Raw genomic sequence first — 17,153 nt, forward strand, 5'->3', positions numbered from 1 at the left:
CGCCCCTCGCCTCGCCGCCCGGCGGCTGCGCGGGGCCGGGAGGTGCGGGGCACGCCGGGATGTGTAGTTCGGAGGGGGGGGGAACCGGCCTGGGCCTCGCGTCCCGGCCCTGGTACGCCCAGGCCTCCTCCACAAGAGCCGTTTGGTGAAGGGGTCACCAGGGGAGCTGCGCGGTGCTCCGAGGGCTCCCCAGATGTCCACAGCGTCGGACAGCAGCGCCTTCGTCCCTGTCACTTTAATAGTCCCTGTGCACATCTCATGTTTATGCTTGGGTTTGTTGTCAAACCTTCCTGCTAACAACAGCATTTCATTCGCTATCGTTCCTTCTTAGGGATGGAAAAATCGTTTTGCTTGACGGCTTTGGGTGTACGTTATGTGTGACGTTTTTCTCGAGTAAATAAACATATTTATGATGGGACAACATGAGTCTATGTAAACCTGCTTGCTACCACATTATGTGTTCACAGGTCGTCCTAACATAGAATCACAGAATCATTAAGGCTGGGAAAGATCTTCAAGATCATGTGGTCCAACCATCCCCCTACCACCAATGTCACCACTAAGCCATGTCCCTAAGCACCACGTCCAACCTTTCCTTGAACACCCCCAGGGACGGTGATGCTACCACCTCACTGGGCAACCCGTTCCAATGCCTGACTGCTCTTTCCGAGAAGAAATGTCTCCTCATTTCCAACCTGAACCTCCCCTGGCACAACTGGAAGCCATTCCCTCTACTTCTATCTCTAGTTATCTGTGAGAAGAAGCCAACCCCCAGCTCCCCACACCTTACTTTCAGGTAGTTGCAGAGAGCAATAAGGTCTCCCCTGGGCCTCCTCTTCTCCAGACCAAACAACCCCAGTTCCCTCAGCCATTCCTCACAGGACTTGTGCTCCAGACCCTTCACCAGCTTCATAGCCCTGCTCTGGACATGCTCCACGTCCTCCATGTCCTTCCCACTGTCCAAGTGGCACTCTGCAGACACTGACGGGTGCCATCTCAGGTGGCAGCTGCAGATCCCTGGTGAGGTCAGGATTGAGATTGGTAACAGGCTGCGTTTACCTTGCCATTTGGTCCCCAAAATTTCTAAGAGGCATTTTTCACTCTCACACAACTCTGCCACTGTGATCTTAAGGAAGAATATCAAATGCTGTTTATACAGACCTAAGGAAAAAATGTCAGTAGTTAGCAATGCGGACTGACTTGGGAGGCTGCATTGGGGTTGAAGGGCACACTGGGCCTTCTTTGTTTGGGGAGAACAGAATAAATAATTAACTTTCCTTATGGGCCATGACAGCTGAAAGAATAAAAGCCAAAAAACAGTACAGAAAACTTGAGCAAAAGCTAACTCATAAATAATAAGAGGAGTTTCTCCCCAGAAAACATAGAGGAGATGAGGGAATAAGTTAGTGTGATCTGGAGAAAGAGCTTGAACTCAGAAACTATGAGCAAGGAGTTTGGCACTTGTTATTAGCTTATCGTGATCTCTAGCAATAAACAGGATCATATCAAATATATCCAATTCCCTTCGCTGTCTTTCTCCCACATATTGGCTGAGCCAAAGGGGCAAGAATAAAGCCTTTAATTGTAGATGCAGCTGTATTGGAATGAAAGTGTACTTTGCCATTGCAGCATAGATTGATACATTAATTCTCCCTAAAAGAATAGCTTTAGAAACTAAAGTCAGTTTTATGACACTGCAGCTATTTTGTAATATAGATTTTTGGCATTTTGACTCTGCTGAATATGTGCACCCAAGACCTAGATATCCATGCTTCCAAATTATGAGAATCTTCATGTTAGCCACAGAGGAAAGGTGTCATTTTATGAGCAGGGCAACATCTGCTGGATTATGACCTTACAGGTCAGCCCTCAATATTACAGGCAAAGGAAATTGGGGCAGGGGAAGTATAATGTGACATTCCATGGGGAAATTCAGTCTTGAAAATTAATGTTCTTGAATTAAAAAATAGTGCTTATTCCAATATAACTCCTGATTGCGTATAGATTTTGGTTTTGTTCCTCTTTCTCCTCAGCTTCTCCTAAGCCCTCTTGTTCTCGTCCAGCTGCAGTGTTTTTCTTGTCTCTCAGATGTTGAACTCCAAGAGCAGGGTTGGAGGCTTCTTGGGCTCTCTGACTCACTTGATGCTTCATGGCTCTGTGATGCTGCCAGCCCTGTGTGATCCAACGTGTCAGGTCTCCCTGGGCTTACCTTTTCCACCAGGCTAGCCCCACCTTTCTTCTGCCCAAAGCCACCCCTCAACTGGAATTGTCTTTTAACGAACATTTTGCCCAGCAGCTTCTACAGTGGAGGCCCACCTTGCTTGGACTCTACTCATTGTGATGCTGTCAATACCTAAAAATAAGAGGTAATGAATTCACTGAACGGGTAACAAAAATGAATACAGTCTATCCACAAATAACAGTAATATTTGGATCGTACCTGAGAGCATAATGAATATCTAAAAAATAAAAAATAAATAAATAAATTATATTTTTATTAAATATTGTGAAAAGAAGTAGGACAATATTCTCCAACGTCATATGGTACATTATACTATTTACAGCCTATATGTCATGAATTATCAGTTTATTGTGTTGACAGGGCTGCCAGAAGCCAATCCTACTCAGTATAATCAAGTCTTTCCTTTTCAGATTAAAATGTTTTAAGTACTAAGGAATTTTAATACATTTTAGATGATACCTTCTACCTGCATCTGAATATTGTCTGAGTTGCTTAGCTGCAAATCATAAGTGACACTGTTTTGGGTCATGGTAAATAGAGGATTGAGACGCTGAAGAGTAAACAGGATCTTGGTTACATTTAAAAAGAGGGGATAATTTAAACGAGTGTCAGTCTGGAAACTATGATCTGACGGGAGACAGAAGCCTTCAGGGAGAGGAGAACCTATCCTATCAAGGGAGTCTGCGTTGGGAGCTGAGCATAAAGCTCATTTCAGAGGGATATTTGAAGTTGATGGCATTGAAGCTGGGCGGGGATGGATGAAACCTTTTTTTAAGGTGATCTGTGTACCTTTGTGTTCACAGCCATTTCCCGTGACAACATAACTTGTGGTGCCCATCTCCTGCTTCCCCCGATAACTCATCTCCTGGGGTCCTCCAGCGTGGGGTATTGTGGCGGTACAATCCACTTTCTGGAAATACTGAAAGATTTGAAATGAGAATAAGCCAACATCTCATTCCCAGGAAGTGCCTAAGCTCATATGTGTAAATATAAATATATGTATGTGTATGTATATTATGTATAATATATGTATATTATATAACATAGAATGGCATAGAATAATAATATCATTTTATATATACACACAATATCTTCCTTTCTGCACAGGAAGGTTCGTGTTTTTAGAACATCTTATTTACAGGGAAGCTGCTCAGCAGTATGGGATGGAATAAGCGTTTTCTGGCCAGAATAAATAATTTCTCAGAATACGTAATTGCGATGGCCCCCTCCCAGCAAACATATGCGTTTGAGCAAAAGGGTCGCTTCGTGCATGTGATACTCCTTCCCTCCCCCCGGGGGGGTCTTGCAGTTTAGTTCATTGCTGCACTTCACGTGCAGACAGGCACTCTGCAGAGGCAGCTTGGCTTTCTTTTGGGGTATATTCGATATATTGCTAAAGACAACCAGAAAGGAAAAAAAAATGTATTAAAATAAGAATGGAGCTTCGAACATTCCAGCGCTTTATTTTTTACTATTATTATTTATTTTTAAGCCTGTTTCACCTTAAAGAATCTCAGAACTGGCCGGGAGGGAAAGATGCGTGCGTGTTTGCCGTGGGAAGCGGTAGCCTCTAGGGCCCAGAGGATATGCGGGAGGCATTTTCTCTTGCTGGTGCGGCTGAGAACGAGCGGCGAGCGAGAGACCTGGAAATGAAAGTAAAGAGCTCAGGAGGCACATGGAGGGAGCTGCAGGGGCAGCCGATCCAGAAGCAGAATGCTCCCTTCTATAATTAAATAGCACTTACTATTATTATTACTTATAGTAATAATACATTAATAATACCTCTAGTAATATAATACCATTTATCAAGGAAAGTTATACATAGTGTGGGGGGGAGAACCCAAGAAGAGGTGAGTCCTTTATTATTATTATTTGGGGGGGATATTTTTTCCTTAATCCTAATGTATATGTGTGTGTGTTTATGTATGTAGAAAGGGGTGGACTTGAGAAACAAGAAAATCTCGATGTTGCTTCATTAAAAAGTAAAGGTTTCGAATACGAACTGCATAGATGAAATGTTGTGTAATTGCGATTTAAAAAAAAAGTGGAGAAAAATAATATTGGCGAGATTTCGAAGCTAACCCCCCCTTCTGCCAAAAATGTGGGGCTTGCAAAAAAAATAATTGTCAGAGATCCTAATCCCACCCCCTGGAAAAAATGTGGTAGTAGTCTAAAATTGAATAGCTAAGGAAAAAGCCCCTGGGTTTATATTAAAAACTTAGGATTAGTTGTGTTTGTGGTTTGTAGCTTTGAGAGCTGTGTTCGGGTCTGTATTTTGGCTGCAGCTTCCCCTTCTTGTTTGGTATAAAACCCGCGAAGGAGCAGAGGAGCCCAGCTAGAATAGCTTTTCAGATGTACCTTCCTTAGGGGCTTGTAAAGTTTATCAAATTAGAAGGTTGTGTTTTTGTATTTTTGTATTTTTATTTTTAAAAAATATTGATGCTTTAGACAGTTTCCGGGTAACAGGGGAGGTTATCTTTTTTCTTTCTTTTTTTTTTTTTTTCTTCATAGAGTCGCCTCCCAGACTCCCGGAGATCTGTGATTTTTATTTAAGCGGATGGGGGGTGGGGAAGGATGAAGAGTATGTTTGGGTTTGTTTTCCGTTTTCCTGGAAACCTAGCTATCTCCTGCCGGGGGAGACCCCTCCCGGCAGGACCTGGGGGGACATAATGCCGGGGTGCCGGGGCCCGGCAGAACCGAGGGGGGCGCGGGAGGCACCGCCGGCCCCTCTCCGCCCCGGCCGGCCAAGGTGGCGCTTCCGCCCGCGGTGGCCGCTAGGCGAGGCCGGGGATCGGCGGCCTAGTGCTGGGGATCGGGGGGGGGGGGGGGGAGCAGGGGCTACCGCTTCGCCCGTGTGCGAGCCAGCTCCCGCACTGAAATTTTAAAACGAGGCAAGGGAGGGCGAGCTGGGTGGCCAGGAGACCCGGAACAAGTGGCCAAGGGATGGCAATGTCACCCCCCTGTCCCAGCTGCACTGCTGGGGCCGCTGGGCTGGGGGCAGGAGGAAGGTGACCTGCAGTAAATGGGGTGTTAGCGTGGGGCGTGAGGCTGGAGGAAGACGAAAAGGGGGTGAGGAGGGCCAGAGTGATCTCCTGAGGTGATCAGCCTGCCCTCCTAGGGATATGTTGGATGACTGCTGTTATTTTTTTTTGGGGCTTGGGTGTCATCTTAGACTTGCCCCACATTCACTGGGACCAGGGAATGAAGGGATGGGGTTGTTAGACCTGGTGGGTCTGGGGACTCCAAAAGTTGCTGGCTGTAAGAAGTGTTGAAACCCAGGGAGCGGCCCCTGGCCGTGGGCAGGAGACCTTGTTTGTGGTGGGCTGCATAGCTTGATCTGTTTTGCTGCACCTCTGGTGTGTCCAATCTGCAGCCAAAGACTCCCTGTTTGCAGGTTAGCAAATTGTGGAGCCTTTTGCATGGAGGAGAGTGCACAGAGCCTGGGGCTGAGCTCCTGTCTCAGCTTTACAACCTGTCAGTTGCATCTCAGTGTGCTTGTTTCTGGCTGAAATGTTATGGTCGAAGCCTGGAAGTCAGGCAAGTGTGAACTCATTGCCATCCCAGAAATGTATTATGAAAAACTTTGCCCACATTCAGCTCTGGCAGGGTCCTTGATAAGGTAAATTAAAGTATTCCTGTTCATCTTGTGTTGTCTGGTAGAGTGAATCTACCCGGTTTGTGATTGAGTCACCCTGTTTACTGGCTCATGCTTCCTTTTGAAGGCAAGAAAACCGTTTTGCCGATCTGCAATATTTTATTTCTGTCTGGCAAATAGTTTGTAACTCATTGACAAAACATGAATAAAGTCCTCTCTAGATGCTGGACCAGAGAGGATAAACATCTCTGGACTGAAACGATAAGAGCTTTGTGGTGGGGATATAAATACCCTGGATTCGAATCCTGCTAGCGCTTTGAGCAGACAAGTCTGGACAGACAGATTTAGGGGGAAACAAAGACATTTAGGCACACTGCTTGATGAAATGTTTTCCACTGTGTTTCTAAAAATATTTACAAGACTGAGAAAAAAAGCTAAGCAAGCTCTGTGCTTAAAATTAGTTATGCATCAACCGCGGTGTGGTTGCAGCAGAACCAAAGGGTTGCACGTGTCGGTGGCCGACTGTGCGTTGGGTTTGCGGGTGTAACGAGTGTGCAGTTCGGTCCAAGGGTAGAATGAAACACGGAGAAGAGGCTGGAGTGACAAGGGGGGACAGAAGTGATCGAGTTCGCTTGGAAAGCGGTAGGGGAGGTGTGAAGAGCAAAAGGGGCAAGAGGAGTCTGAATGGCAGTCTCCAGGGGCAGTGGGGCAGGCATAACAGAGGAGGAGAACACATGGAGGAAGGTGCCGGTGTGAAGCCGGATCGAACGGGAACGGGGGTTGTTTCCGAGAGATATAAAATAGGTCGTTAGGGCAGCAACATGTGGTGTGCATTTTGAGGGTGTTGCCACGAGAAGATGAGTCTTATGTGTAAAGTCGTGACAGAGGTGTGAAGGTGTGGTGGAGTGCTAGCAGAGGAGGCTGGTCACCCACTTGGAAGGAGAGAGGAATGTGGGGCAGCCCCGGGGTGCAACAGTGTGGAGGGGAGGTCAGGCCCGCGGTTTGTGTCTAAAGAAGGCAGTAGAGGGTCTTGTGTTGGGGAGCACTCGCTGTGGAAGATGAGGCTAGGGCTGCAGAGAGGAAACAGCGTGCAGGGCCCAGAATTTTTTTTTATGAGGGTTTTGTAGCAAGGATCAAAACTGTAGCTGGTTATTGTGGGATTTAAAGATGGTCAAGCCATCTAAATGAAGCAAGGATGGAGATGGGCATGTTGGATGTGGTGGTGAGGAGAGAGAAAACAGAAGGGGAGCTGCAGGATGCAAGAGGAGTTGGATAACTGTAGGAAGGAGATGTTTTGGAGCCCTTCCCTGTAGTCCTTTGGCTCCACTCCAGCTTTTGGTCAGTAATATTTGAATGCCATTCCCTGTGGGCAAGCAGCAGTAAACAGTTTGGGTTATAACATATGCCCACATCCTGTTGTGGAGGGTGTTTAGCAGTGGGATCGGGGTAGCCATGAGAACAGGTACGGATCTTCTCTTCCTCACTCCTTGCAGTAGTATTTTAAGAAAAGAGCTGAGCTCAGTAGCAGTGGTCGAAGCAGGCTGTGCATATCAGAAGCTTTTCAAGGTGATGCATCCGTTGTGTGGATAAACACAATTGTGAAGGTGTGCCACAGCATTTTTGGAGTGCGGCCATTGACTTTGTGAGGAACAGCCAGTGTTCAACGGCTCTCCCCACAGTCGCCAATAATCTCCCTTTCCATCAGACCCGTGGGCCACCACTTCGCTTCCCTTCCTTTTGTTCCCTCCAGTCTGGCTCGTGTCAGGGACCAGCGAGAGCAAGGCTGCTCCTCCAGGGAGGACAGGCTAGGAGCACAAAGTGATGACAGCCACCAGCAGTGACCTCGCTAACCGGGGTACAGTCCCGCCGTACCCGAACAGAGCAGGCAGAGCATGCGCGTGGTTGGGTGAGGCCGATCGGGGCATTTAAAGCTAAGAGCACAGACAGCTGGAAATTCTCCCTTCCTTCCTGTGCTTTCCCTCATGAGCCTTTGTAAGGGTCCCTTGGCTCTTTTACTCTTCCACTTCCTGCTCCAAATTTCTCTCTTGTCATTTCCCATGGTGGCTTTTTCCCCATCTGCGTCTCTGATGACCCTCAAAGTTCTCTCCTATGTTGCTTTGGGGTTGCTCTGTCCTCTTCCTTGGCCTTTGCTGCTGTTTGTGTGCAAATAGCTCCTTCTGCTTCTCTACATCTTGTCTCTTCTCTCTTACTTCTGTCTTTTCAGAGTTTCATGTGAGAAGAAATGTCAAATGAAGTAACTGTGTCTTTTTCTGCCCCTCAAGCCTGTCTGCCTGTAGCTTCAGCGATAATATTAACCTCACAGTCTCCTTGTTATTCTTCCTGATTGCTCATTATCCAGGTTATTTATAAATCATTGCAGGCCTTCTGTTGGTGTTGTGCTGAAGTCTACCTGCTCTTCTCCATCGCTTCTGTTAAAAACCTTTACAGAGACGCTGATTATCACTCACCTTGTCTGCTGGCATTCTGGCTTTCCTCTGCTTGCTGTGCTGCTCATCCCATTCCACATGCAGCTGCTTAAAATCTCCTACCTGCTGTTTGGACCAGATTGCTTTCAAATTTAATGTCTGATGACTTGCAAACTGCACGGTATCTCTTTCAAGCCCTTGCTTACTGCTGCTGCCTTTTCTTCCCAGTCTTTATCTCACCCATATCTTTTTTTTTTTTTCTTGGTGAAGGGCAAGTATCAGTTCTACATTTTGCATAGTGCAGAGCACAATCAATAAGGGCTTGCTTAGTTGTCAGGATTGATTTTCACGTACCTTAAAGGTTCCTTCAAGCTGTTCTGGACTGGATGTGCCATATGTACCATAAGATACCTTAGAATGGTAGGGATGGCCTTAATGTAAAAGGAAGCCAGGTGATAATGCTCTTCAAGCTGTTGCAGCGTTGAGAAATGACTTTTGTTTTTCTCCTGATCTCTTCAGAGGCAATCCCAGGCTGCGAGAGCATGTTGTCTTCAGCTCCATCTCATCTCAGTGTTTCCGTGCTTGCTGCTTTGTCCCTCAAATGCTAAACATCATTTGTAATCACAGCTGGCTGATGTCAAGGCAGGGAAATTTGTGGTCATCGGCAACTCTTTTTTTCTGGCCACAAAATGTGCCATCTCTTCTCCCCCTTTTTATTCTCCTGTGTGGCAGACCTTGGGGTGAGGTCAGGCAGGAGCTATTCCCATATTTGCCCCCAAACTGCAGGGGATGAAACTTACGTGTCTAGTGATGTGCTTCAAACCCATTTGAACTGAGAAAAGGGACATTACTCCAAAATGGTTCCAACATACTCCTTGCTTGTCTGCACTCTGACCTGGAGCATCCGGGGAGAGGGAAGCCCTGTCCTCCCTTCCAAGGAACATTCCCAAGTCTCTGCTGCTCTTGCCAGCTGATTTTCAGCACGAAATTTCTATTGCTGAGATCCGTTCTTGTCCTTTTGCGTGTACCACAGCAAGCAATTCCATCACCTTCCTAGCATCCCTCTTCGTGCTATGTTTCCAGATGTTTTTAAGTCTGGTCTAGCAGTAAAAATTGTTTATCGTGGGAGGGTCCCCACACAAATTCCTGATGTCACTGCCAGTGCAGGGAAAAAGCTGATTGTTTTTTTTTCCTCCTTTCCTAGAAGGCAGTCATGATTACAGTTGGTTCCCATTGCTTTATTTACCGGGAGTCTTAAGTTTAGAGCTCAAATTGAAGCGACTCCTCTTTGCCTGTGTATCCTGGCAATGGCATGTGAGAAAAAGCAGATACAGGGAAGTGAGCTGCTGGCTGTCCTTTGTCTGCTGTGTGGATAAATCATGGACTTCGGTGTTCTGGGCATCTGGTCTGGAACATTTTGTTAGTAGTGAATTCAGGCACACACAAAATACCGTGCTGCTTAATTGCCAGTGAGACCTGTAATGACTCATTTTGTGTGTTTTTTTTTTTCCTCTGCAGCAACTATAATGGAGAGACAGAAGAGAAAACAAGAAATAGAGAAAGGACTTCAGTTCATTCAGTAAGTGGACAACTTCATTGTTTCCTGTGGCTTTGGAGTTAGCTATCGTTATATCAAGGGCTGTAGGAACTGAGTTCTTCCTGTTCACCTTTCACAGGGAGGAACATAGCGTTCCCATTTTGTAGGTAGGGAAAGCAGGGTAAATGAATTGCCAGGTGCCCCACATGCTGCCGGTAGCAGGAAGAGATGGCCTGGGTCTTTTACAGTTGCCAGTGTGGTTGTTGCCTCGTGTCTCTCTTCTCTGAATATCTGTGGCCTTCTAGAGCTTGGGGTGATAGCTTGCATGGTAACTATGAGGCCAAGTACTTCCTTATGAAGTACAGGACTGCTTTCCCTAGAGCGGCTGAGTTAGCGAAAGCGCTAAGGTCCAAGTTGCATAGTGAGTAGGGAAGCAGTGAGATAGTAATCAGGTTTTTGTTTCATTTTGTTTTCTTAAGGTCTGCTTTGAGTCCTGCAGTTAAGGCTGAAATCTATTTATCCACAGCAGGAAAAAAAAGCCAAGTTTCCCATGTTACGTACTTACGTCCTGTGGCACGACAATCATATTTTTACCCCAGTCTGAGACTAAACCTGGCTGATAACGCAGTCTCAGACAGGCAGTTGTGAGGTTTGTTCTGATACCATTTATGAAAATGCATAAGGTTCCCAGAAATAAAGTCATTTAGAAATACAGGATATTGGCTGTACCTCTGGAATGTATCTTGAACTTTGAACCAGGGGAAGTGTCATTTATTGGCTTATTTTGATTTGAAAGAGGAGTAGTCCAATTTTATATGCAGCCTGAATGTTTCTTACAATGCCGTAGCATTTCCTTTTGGTACTGCTGAAATCTAAAAAAGTTTAGTCTCTGACCAGTAAGATCACGTATACGGTGCTGTATTTCAAAGGTCACGAGGGCCATGAAAGTCGCTAAGGATTTCTCTAGAGCTTAATGTTATCTGTTTGAAGAGAAAAAATTATGCGTGGACCAAACCTGGATGACCGAGGTGGTCTGACTTGAGGAATGGAACCTTTTGCCTAGGTCTCAGTGCTGTTGTGGGATGGCTGTTGTCTACACAAGCACTGCCAGTTTTGTGGCACAGCCTGGCAGTCTTGGCCAAGGCAGCCAGAAGTCAATGACCTCCTGCACTTGGACTGTTTTCTCCTTTCCTTCTGTTTGTGGTGTAGGCCTAAAGGCATGTGGCCGAGGTAACACAGAGCAAAGTGATTGCATTTCTCACTGTATGTCTTTTCTGTAATCACACAGGGGATTTGAGGAGTTCTTGGAGCGACCAGTCTGTTGCCTCTCTTAAAATATTCTCATATTCTCCATGACAATCTTTCATGGGACTTTCTCAAACATGGTTTTTAATAGGTGGCTGTCTGAAGGCAACATTACCAAAGATCATATATGCACAGGGAAGAGCTGACAATAAGATTCCACTAGTCTCAAATCCTTCTGGGACCTGACCATCTCTTGGCACCACTGTGGCCATCACTGAATGTAATGCTCCCTAATTGTCTTCTCTTCACCCCAGCTGCCTTTGAAGTGATAAAATGTTTGGTAACTCACTGAGATCATCAAAACGGGACTGGAAGGATAGTTTCTTCATCAAACAAAAGTGTTTGCATGGATGCCTGTGTCATAAGCTTTTTTTTCCTCTTTTTTTCAGGTCCACATTACCCTTAAGCCAAGAAGATTATGAGGTAATTAAAAGTTTGTTTTCTGATGTTAGGAACCCTTTGGTTAATAAGATTTGTTCTATTGCACAGCCATTAGTTTACATACCAGAAGTGGAGAGCATGGGGTGGTTTGTATGAAACTTAAAGTTTTAAGGATTCTGACAAGGACAGCTTTCAGAGAACGAAGGAGATACTTGAGTGTTCAAGAAGGAAGGGCATTAGACTGAATTATTCTCATCTACCAAAAGACTGATGTTTTTTAGAGGAGAGTAGGGAGGCAGGAGAATCTTAGTGGGCAGGAAGGTTGCTAAAACATATGGAAAGAAATGGGAAATTAGGAAACTGCTCCTGGCTCTGGATCTCTGTTTCAGTCTGTTTGTTCTCTCCCTACTACCCAGGCCTTTTTGCAGAAGCTGGTGAGAAACCTGTTTGCAGAGGGCAATGATTTGTTTCGAGAGAAGGATTTCAAGCTTTCACTGGTACAGTATGTGGAAGGGCTGAATGTGGCGGATTACGCAGCCTCTGACGAGGTGACCATCCCAAAGGAACTCCTGTGCAAGCTGCATGTCAACCGAGCTGCCTGCTACTTCGCCATGGTGAGCGCCTTCCCGGGTCATCCCCAAGAGCCAGGGTGGACATCTGGATTGCTTTGGGTGCCGTGCGATTGGAAAAGGTGTCAGGAGGGGATTCAACCCCAGCACTGGAGGAGATGGTGACACACTGAGAGCTTTGATACCTCCTCACTGTACACTGCGTCTTGCAAGACCAGAGGAAGGATGTGAAAGAGAGGGGGCCTGCTTTTGTTGGTCAGGCCTAAGGTACTGAGAAAGCAGTTCAGGTCTGTGTTGGTGAGGAGTTCTGGAGTTCTTCACAGTCTGGAGATCAGATTGTAAAGAGCCAGTGCCTTCCAGTACTGACTCTTTGAGTGTTGTTCTGGAGGTTTGCCTCCTCACATCTATGAGGCACTGGAAGACAGTGAGAAAGAAGGTTTTGGGTTGTGGCAGAGCTTTCAGTACACATATGGAAAATGATTCTGAAATACTCAGGCTCTAAAAGGCTGCGTTCTTCCATTTTCCTCAGGAACGCAACAGCTTTCCTTTATGGCACAACCCCAAAGCAGGTCCATCCTGTTCATAATGAAACTGAGTCCTCTGAAAAAAAGTTAGCAGGCAGTCACGTAATTAAAGACTGTCAAATGTAACATGCCCAAGGTAGAGGGGGAAGTAAGATAAGGTTGCTCAAGCAGCCTGAATTCTAGCATTCACAAATTTTGAAGTGTTTTTTGTTTTGAAGACTTAACAAAATGGTCTATTACTGAAGTTTTTCTGTTTGCATGTGATGTAATGTACGTATTTCCAACTGCCTTTTACATGCTTTTGTATTTCTGCTGAGAGATACAGCACTTGGATTCAGACTCTCTGTCTGTCTGGGGTTAGTCTGCTGTGCCACAGCTGACTCGAGGTGGTTTCTTCCATGCAGGGGTTGTATGAGAAGGCACTGGAAGACAGCGAGAAGGCTTTAGGTCTCGACAAGGAGAACATCCGAGCGCTCTTCCGGAAAGCCCGCTCTCTAAATGAACTTGGAAGACACAAAGAAGCATATGAGTGTAATAGCCGGTGTTTGCTGTCCCTCCCCCATGTAAGTTTTTGTCTCACACCTCATCTCAATTTCTGTGGCTCACTACCTTGCTCTTCCATCACGTAGCCTTTAGTGTGACACCTGAGGATAGAGGAAGGGGAAAGTTGTCTATTCCTGGTGACGTGCTTATGCCCAGGATGCTTCTCTCTCTCTCTCTCTCTCTCTCTCTCTCTCACTTGGAGAGGATGTTTGAATTCTTAAATTTCTTCAGTCCAAGTCACCATCTACACAATGCCAGCCAGAGATACTGGTCAGTTCCAGCAGGTTTGCTGGCCTATCTGTGAGGAGCAAAAACTTGCCCTAGCAGAATAGGATCTAGGGCCATGAGGTTGTTTTAAATAGCTGGTTTTATATGCCTGATGAGAATACTATGAGAATGGCACAAGTAGGAACTGGAGCCCTGTAAGGAAAACATGTATTCTTTTCCTGTTTGGGATAAAAATGTCTGACGTTTTAGTTAATAATTGCTAAGGCAAGCTGACAAAGGTGGTTTTTTTATTATTTCTTGAGAGACACGTGAAGGAGTCCTAGATGATTACTGGTGTGTTCACAAGTGTGTAATTTTTTTTGCCTTCAGAGGGGACTATCTCCATATATTAAGCCCTAGATATTTTCCTAATAATGCTTTTATTGAGCCTTCTTTTAGGCCAGATAATTGAACAGATAAATAGACTGTGATTAGATACTACTGGGTACTGGTTGTCTTTGCTAAATTTGATTCTGATCCATCATACTAATGCTATTACAAGAAAAATGCAACTGCTTCAGCAGAAGTTAATTTTTCTTTTTTATTAGAATTACAGAAGCAAACTTTGAAAGCAAAGCCACGTTAGCAGTTAGTCGCTCCTTTTATATTCATGGTTTCCTTGACTTGGCAGAACAAGGTGACCAAAACCACTGAAGGTATTATGTTAGTTCTTAAATCCTTTTATAAACAAAGCTATCTCATACATCTGTTCATGTAGAACTGCATGTGGCTATATCTCACAATGCAACTGAGCCACGTTAGTGTATGGTTAAAACATTACGGTCATGGTGGTCTACAAACATTTTATCAAACTTCTCTGGGTCAGGATAACTCAACCTTACAAATTCTATATCAAGACATCTACATTCCTGACTCTAAACAGTTCAGTCTTGTAAATTAAAGTATCCCATTGCCTTGTTGCCTGTTTGACAGAAATCACACGCCTTCTCTGCATCAGAGGCAAGTCATGCTATCCATCATCTCAATTCTCTTTCCATTACACCAGTTGCTAGGCCTCTGGAGCAACCAGGTGCTTCCAGCCTGCGTTGCTGTAACAGTTGAGAACTTTGTTGTGGTCAAAGCAGAGGAGGTATTAAAACTTGCAGTGATGAAGGCACTGCCACTCAGTTGACTCATCGTCTAGCAGAGTTAACTGGGTGCAGATATTCAGCACTGATAGTTTGCAGAGGTTCCCAGCGTGGTGAGGCTGATATTTCTCTGTGGTCAGCTTTTTGTATGGCACAAAGGGAGGTAGCAATATATTTTTATTTATGTTTTATTTTTTTTAGGATGTTGGAGGAGAGCATTTTGTAATCCCTTGTTGAGCATCCCCTTGTTTAGGAGGGAGGTAGTAAGCACCTGATGGTAGTATTTGGCTGAGGAGGCTAAAGAAAGATCTAGAAGATGACAAAGAGAAAGTAAGCCCTCAGGCCTTCTTGCCAAAAAGGACCACAATTAACTACATGCTCTTGGGAGGTGGAGGTAGTCCAGAGAAAAATGCATTGTTGATCTTAGCCAAGCATCGGAGAGAACACGTCAGAGTGACGATGGAATGTGGAGTTGGATAGGGTGAACCTGGTATGTGTCAGCATCAGATCAATGAAAAGTGATTATGCTGGAGGCCTTTCTGGTGAATTTTCCACAAGGAGCTGGAAAACGTCAGACTTCAGAAAACACCTGAGAGAGTGTTTGGAAAGGCAGAAGAACCAGAGGCAAGCAGAGAACTGAAAACATGATTGGGGTCCAGTATTGATAAAGACAGAGTGATTGATGGTGGTGTCAGAAAGATCTGAGAGTTGGAAGAAAGTGAGGAGGGAGAAGCAACCATAAGATCTGACCAAGAGTGGGTTTCTGGAGTGTATGGGGACAGTTTCAGGAGAGGAAGGTACATCCTGAAGAGGCATAAGATGGAGAGAGAAGGGGACAAGGGCAAACTAGATTTTTTCTTCACTGGGTTCAGAGAAGACAGTGACCTGACCAACGTTGAGGGTGTGGGGGAGCAAGTACAGTCAAAATTTGGCACTCCAAATTGATACTGTGGGATAGAAGACCCAGAGGCTAGTGAGGGGCTGAAAGAGAAAGGATGAACCTTCAGAGAGCAGGAAGCTGGAAAAAAAAAGCACAAAATTACATAGTAAGTAGAGAGAGAGGAGCAAGATTTAGGATCGGAGGTCAAGAGGGGAGATGTTGTGGCATTAAGGAGGGATATCGCGATAGATTGGGCGGGTATGTTTTCCTTCTTTCAAGAAACTATTAAAGTACTCCAGTATTTTTGCCAACAGGGAAGGAGAGGAAAGCAGAAGGAAGTTAGCAGAAGTTGCTAATGGTAAATAAGTGAAAAGGTTTGTGGCAGATTGTAAGTCTGGGTGGAGCTAGAGAGGGTGGAGCACGGCCCAGAACTTTGTTCAAAGCCTGTGGTGGTGTGAGAGTGGGCCTGGTCAGTGAGCTGGGAGGATGGTTAATGGCACGCAGCGCGGGAAGCAGAAGGATCTGCTTGGCTAAGCTGAGGCTGTTTAACCAGAGGTGGAGTTGGTGAAAGGGCCTGATAGCTACCAAGATGGAAACAGACTTGGTTTCAGCTGTACAAACAAATAAACCAGGCTAGTAAATACTGTCTGCATATCAGAACTGTTTGCTAGCTCTGTGGCTGGCAGAAAGGGAAGGCACGCAGCCTGTGCATGCAGGAAGGCATGCAGGCTCCTTCTTCCCAGCCATGGGGACCTTGTGGAAGCAGCCCCCAGCCACCTGTGACAGCCCCCTCAGCCGTATTGTCAATGGCACTCATGAACCCTGCCTTCAGAGAGCGGGTGCTTTCTTGCAAGCAGATAACTGCTTCTCATTTTCTGCAGCATCAGAAGAGCGTGGGGTGAGGTCCTGGTGCAACCTCAGTGCCTCAGCAGGAACAAGAACACTCTGGTCTGCATGGGCTCTCCTAGGGCTGCTCTGGCAATTGTCCACCTGCTGCTGTCTACAAGTGAGGCTTCTTGGCACAGCCCAGTGTGGAGAGCTGCATTCCTGTTTTGTTTTGTTTTGTTTTGTGTGCCACAAAGACACTGAACTGAAAGTGTCCTTGCAATGCTTTTGTCCCCAGGATGAGAGTGTCACGCAGCTGGGACAAGAGCTTGCCCAGAAGCTGGGACTGAGGGTTCGGAAAGCGTACAAAAGGCCTCAGGTATGGCTTTTTTTTTCTTTTCCTAGAGACTGTCCTTTGACTCTTCCAGGTTTACTTCTGCAGAAGTGGTAGGTGCTGCTCTGCAGCTGTAGACACGCGTATACTGCCCTGCAGTCCCTACAGCGGGCCGCTGGCTACCCTGCTTGCCCTGACCCTCTGACTCACCTTTGCCCTAATCCATTTCTAACCCCACTGCTGCCCTGGGTCTACTGCTGGGATATTTCCCGTGTCTCCAGCTAATCCGGGCTGGTGCTGCAGGAGAAGCGTCTGATGTATTTGGGAGCCTGTACCTCCGTGAGAAGGGGAACATGTGGCCTGATCCCAAAGGAGATTTTGCCTCACAGTCCTTTCCTTCTTAGGGGAACATGGCAGGTACACATCTGGGCAGATGCTAGGAAAGAAGGCAGCCGAAAGCAAGCCGTGGGTCCAGTTAATTGACCCCAGTGGCTGTATCTGTAACCTGCCTCTAAAAGAAAGTGCTGCAGTAACTGGCGTGCTCTGTTGGTATGGAAATGTATACTCCGGGATGGAGCTAGAGGGCGTTAAGCCACTGCTCGCCCTCTTGGATAAACCTGCCTCGCTCATGTAAAAT

At 45.9% G+C, this 17,153-nt stretch overlaps 1 protein-coding gene across 12 annotated transcripts in view; it reads left to right on the forward strand.

Annotated features, from left to right (window-relative positions):
- Positions 1 to 3,597: 3,597 nt before the first annotated feature.
- The window catches only part of ZC3H7B (zinc finger CCCH-type containing 7B), a 45,034-nt gene continuing 31,478 nt past the window's right edge, over positions 3,598 to 17,153 (forward strand). For 4 of the 12 annotated variants that reach the window (XM_083799268.1, XM_083799271.1, XM_083799266.1 and 1 more), the window contains exons 1-6: positions 5,154 to 9,682; positions 9,782 to 9,842; positions 11,495 to 11,528; positions 11,903 to 12,100; positions 12,984 to 13,142; positions 16,481 to 16,561. In XM_083799268.1, coding sequence (XP_083655394.1) covers positions 9,643 to 9,682; positions 9,782 to 9,842; positions 11,495 to 11,528; positions 11,903 to 12,100; positions 12,984 to 13,142; positions 16,481 to 16,561 — 573 coding nt within the window. In that variant the 5' untranslated portion in view covers positions 5,154 to 9,642. Of the gene's footprint in view, positions 3,619 to 3,703; positions 4,093 to 4,800; positions 4,824 to 5,152; positions 9,683 to 9,781; positions 9,843 to 11,494; positions 11,529 to 11,902; positions 12,101 to 12,983; positions 13,143 to 16,480; positions 16,562 to 17,153 lie in introns of those variants that run through there. The other 8 variants (XM_083799264.1, XM_083799270.1, XM_083799274.1 and 5 more) reach the window with 7 other exon arrangements.

This window comes from Anser anser (genome assembly GCF_964211835.1).
Source record: "Anser anser genome assembly, chromosome: 1".
In the NCBI taxonomy this organism is placed as follows: Eukaryota; Metazoa; Chordata; class Aves; order Anseriformes; family Anatidae; genus Anser; species Anser anser.